The 4,762-nt window shown below is 36.5% G+C and overlaps 1 protein-coding gene across 1 annotated transcript in view; it reads right to left on the bottom strand.

Moving 5' to 3' along the window:
- The window catches only part of Neb (nebulin), a 212,880-nt gene that overhangs the window by 121,021 nt on the left and 87,097 nt on the right, over positions 1–4,762 (bottom strand). Inside the window, exons 59-61 of the mRNA XM_013027220.1 lie at positions 4,275–4,379; positions 944–1,051; positions 8–90 (exon numbers count right to left, since the gene is read on the bottom strand). Coding sequence (XP_012882674.1) covers positions 8–90; positions 944–1,051; positions 4,275–4,379 — 296 coding nt within the window. The remainder of the gene's footprint in view (positions 1–7; positions 91–943; positions 1,052–4,274; positions 4,380–4,762) is intronic.

Genomic DNA, 4,762 nt, shown 5'->3' on the forward strand with positions numbered 1-4,762 from the left:
CATGGACCACATCATCTTGGGGTCATCTTTAATGTCCCGAGCTCCAATGTGGTGGCCTAGTTGCTTGCGGTAACCATCTTTATATTTGTACTGAAGAGAAAATTCACCAGAGAAGCTTTATTCTAAACTTTTAGAGACCAAACATCTTATAAAAAAATTATCCTATCTTTCATCTGAGTTTAGCTTTCGGTAATAAGCACTAACTTGAATAAGCAAGATGGAGGAGGGCTTCATAAAGAGTTCTGAATCTTTCTCAATTGTTAGTATTCCACCATTTGCTATAATTACTAAAAATCCATTTTCTGGGGTGTCAGAGTCCACCACTGCCAACCTGAAGTGAGCTGCTAATGTGTTATTTCAACATGGAGAACAGAGTCTCATCATATTCCTGGATAGTATGCCTTCATCTGTATAACAGTGGTCTGTGCCTCACACATTCTAGAAGTACCAAGTGAGCACACTGGTTCTAAGTGAGAAGTAGGGCTTCTTGGCTAGGAGCTACTGCTAAGTATGTAAGCTTGTGTCATTAGCCTTTCTCTAGTACTGACCCATGGTCTTCCCATCATAATCTTACAAGATGAATTATAATAAGTATCATATGCAGTATTTACCTATTAACATGCTACATAAAGCCAGATCCCGATCTCACTGAGAATCTAAGCATGTGCATTTTGCTTTCTGTAAGCCCAGTGACCACTTTTATGTAGACATTTCCACATCTGCAGCTGTGTTGTAGTGGACATACATGAATGCATCCTTCTCAGTTCTTGGTAGAACAGTTTGCATAGAAGATCCTGTGTTCTACAGGTTACAAACCTCTTTCAGAAACATTACATCTTCCATTTCTAATCCCTGATATATTTTCAAAGGAAATTTCTTTTGAATAATGTTGATCACTTAAAATTGCATGTGAGATCGATTGAACAGAGGGACTAGAACTCACGTCACTGGCGATATCTCTGGAGGCCTTGGCTGCCACAATGGGGATGGCATCGCTCCGTAAGTCATAGCCTTTCTTCTTTGCTTCTTCGTTGGCAAGTTTATACAGACTCTAAATTTAGGCCAACAGCAAAAAGAAAGAAGAAAAGAGAAAAAAATCAGATGTTGATATTCACATCCAAAAATTGATAGCCCATTGAAATAAATCACAAAATTCTCCACAGATAAAACCTGTAATACTCTTATTTTTGTGACTACTATTATCGATACTATATCTGATTTTTATTCTCAAATTTATATCAAACTACCTATATGCATATAGCATAATACAAATGTATTAGGCTATCAAAACTCACAGGCCTAAGGTAGGAAAATTTAAATGAACTCTTGTTTGTGGGAATTAATTTAATTCAATCTATGCCATGCTGACTCTGTGCCCATGGCTGTTCTGGACATCTAATACGAAAATGAGGGCTCTCTCAGCTTTGACACTTCTGGAGAATTGGTAAGAGACCAATAATCTAGGATGGCACCAACCAGTGAGAAATCTAGCACAGAGGTATTTTAGCAATAACACTAACAAAGAGCTCCAGGAAGTGGTCACTTATTATGAACTAAGAATCAGGAAGTTCCTGAAGAAGGGTGAGTTTTGAGTTGTATCTTGATGATGAGGCAGGTTTCTATAAACCACAATGGCAGGGGAAAGAAAACTTAATTCACTGGGAGTGAATGAATTGAAGTAATGAAAGAGGGGCATAAAGCCCCCAGGAAAAGTGCCAGGAATGAACCAAAAAAATCAGAGGTTGGACTATGAAATATAAAAACTCTGATGCTTACTTCTATAGCTATTCAGGAGGCTGAAATCTAAGGATCAAGGTGGGGAGGACAAAGCCAAGAGATTCCTATTGCCAATTATTTAGCAAAAGTCGGTAGTAAAAGTGTGGCTCAAGTGATAGGAAGTCAGCTTTGAATTAAATAGTTAAGCAAGGATATGAGAACCCAGGGTTGAGTCCTAATACAGGTACACACACAAATCTTAGAGTGTTATAATAAATTAACATTGTATCATCTTGTCTTAAATGAGGTAGAAATACAAAGAGTTTAACTGATTGAGAATAAACAGGCAAAGAGACCAAGCAAGGATAAGCACTCAATCAGGGGAATTTTCCCTGGGCTTCTTTGAACCAGCAGCCATACAAAAAGTCTTGGAGCTTTTCAGAAATGCTAAGTGGTAACTCATAGAAATTCCTGATCTCCTGACATTCGTAATGTCAGAATGCAATGTATGTTTTCCTGTAAAAATTGAAAACTTCTTGGCTAGAGATATAGCTCAGTTGGTAGCAACCACAAGGCCCCACTACCACAACAAACAAAATAAGAACTTCTAATAAGGGTTAGGCTAAAAGTTCAGTGCTTTCTGATGTGAGAAAGGAGCCTGATGTTTTTAGTTTTTGGTGATAAGAATTAGATACACAAATCTGCATTTCCAGAATAAAATCATTTAAATGGTGGCTACTGAATCTAAATCCTGTATATTATATCTGAAGTATATTAAGTATCAAGTATATTTTATATAAGCAGAAGTATAATATTCTATTTTTTTGCTATCAGAAATTTAATCTTATAGCCTCAATTTAAAAAAGAAATTACATAGAGGGAAATATTAGTCTTGGAGCTGAGATTTAAATGACTAAGTGTACAAATGTGAGGTAGAAGAAATGCAGCATTAGCCCATGTAAAATGTCTTGTAGTGTTGGTTGATCCCAAGTTCACATGCACCAGTAGTGACATAATCGCCAATGTACCCTAGAGTGTAGAAACAAATGTCAAATATCCAGAAGATGAAATAGAATAGTTCACTCTATTCTACAATGGTATTCCTCACTCCCAGTATTTTGTTTGGTTTTGAGTCACATTTTACCAAGGATAACACATAAGGAATTTCCAGGAACACTTAGGACTATGAAGAGAACTTGGAATGAGGGAATAGAGGAGGATACCTTGCTAGCCTCGCTCTGTGGATGGGCACAGATCATTTCTGCTAGCCTCTGAGGATTTCCTGCATTTGCAGAGAGCAAAGTGGTTTGATATATGAAGCGGTGATATTCACTAGACACTATGTTGAAAAGGAACTATACAACTTGTGGGACAGGAGGGAAAAACAGAGCAGGAAGGAAAGGGTGAAAGTGTTCAAAAATAAACATATTCTTTATCTGATTTATGTAGCCATAACCACTCTGTACATCACCTTTACAATAACAATAATTTTTAAAAGCACATCTGAATGGGATTTTCCACCAAAAAAATGGGCTGATTCATATGATAAACCTTCTAATCTTTGGGAAATCCTAAGTAGACTGACAACCTGTTGGGTGAGATCTCCAGTCCTGGAAGGGAGGGTGACCGTTTTGCCTAAGCATCTGGGATTCTGTTTTTTGTTTTTGTTTTTGTCGGTCATGGGGTTTGAACTCTGGGCCTGGGAACTGTCCCCTCAGCTCTTCAGCTGAAGGCAAGCCCTCTACTACTTGAGCCACAGCGCCACTTCCAGCATCTGGGATTCTGAAATCCAAGATGGCCCTGTGCTCATCAGAAATGAAAAGGAAATGGGCTTGTTAATATGTACACAAAGATTCTCAAAATCTCTGTCTCTCTCTGTGTTATTTGGTAATATTGTGATTTTAGTCCTTTAATGTTATATATTAAAATGTTAAATTTTCCCAGGAGGCTGAGATCTGAGAATTACAGTTCAAAGCCAGCCAAAGCAGGAAATTCAATGAGATTCTTATCTCTAATAGACCACCAAAGAGCTAGAGTGGAGGTGTAGCTAAGTGGTACAGTATTAGCCTTGAGCAAAATAACTCAAGGACAGTATCCAGGCCCCGAGTTCTAGCTGCAGGACCAACACACACACACACACACACACACACACACACACACACACACACACACCTTAAAATGTTTCCCTAAACTGTAACTTAAGTACAATACCCATACATGGAAAATTTACTAAAGCTTTGCTTTAATATTAAGATGACATACATATGTATTCAGTTTATTGCTAATTTCTTCACTAAAAACCAATGAAAGAACATGGTATATTTAATCTCTTTTCCACTAATCTCTTTGAACTAATTATGTTTGTAATCTGTACTCCCCAAATTATAATTCTTATTAACACAGACCATTTATGATTGTGATAAAGAAATGTTAAAGTTGGTATTTATATAAAGAAAAAAAAAGATTCCTTATAAAGCTGCCATTTACTATTATGTCACCATTGAAATAATTGAAATATAAAACTGTGCAAATGTGGAGGAATGAGCATCTGCTCTCACCTCACTGTAGTTTATCTTGTTCATTCTTGCCAGCATGATTTCGGGTGTGTCTGGCATTATGTGGATCTGGGTCTTGTCTTTGTCCCAGGCTTCTGTGTATAAACGCTGTCAAAGAAAATACATAAGTCATCAGGAAAAAAAATCAATGCATAATTAATAGGAATTCAGGACCATGATAATTTTGTGAATAACAACAACAACAAAGGTAAGATTATGGAATTTTACATACATTTGTGTTTTATAAACATCTTCAATTAGTTCATCGTGGAGGAGAGATTTATAAGAGCCTTCTAATAATTTGAAAATATTAATAGTTGAAAGAATATTTTATGCAAAGACTTTAGCCACAAAATATGTAATTTTTATCAAAGGCATGAAGGAAATATTAAAATATAAATGTGACATGCTTCCAATAGAAGTTAGATGATAGATTAGAGAAGGAGAGAGAGAGATGATGGATAGATTTTGTTTTTTGTTTTTTTTTTTTT

Source organism: Dipodomys ordii, unplaced genomic scaffold, assembly GCF_000151885.1.
Source record: "Dipodomys ordii isolate 6190 unplaced genomic scaffold, Dord_2.0 Scaffold5, whole genome shotgun sequence".
NCBI lineage: Eukaryota > Metazoa > Chordata > Mammalia > Rodentia > Heteromyidae > Dipodomys > Dipodomys ordii.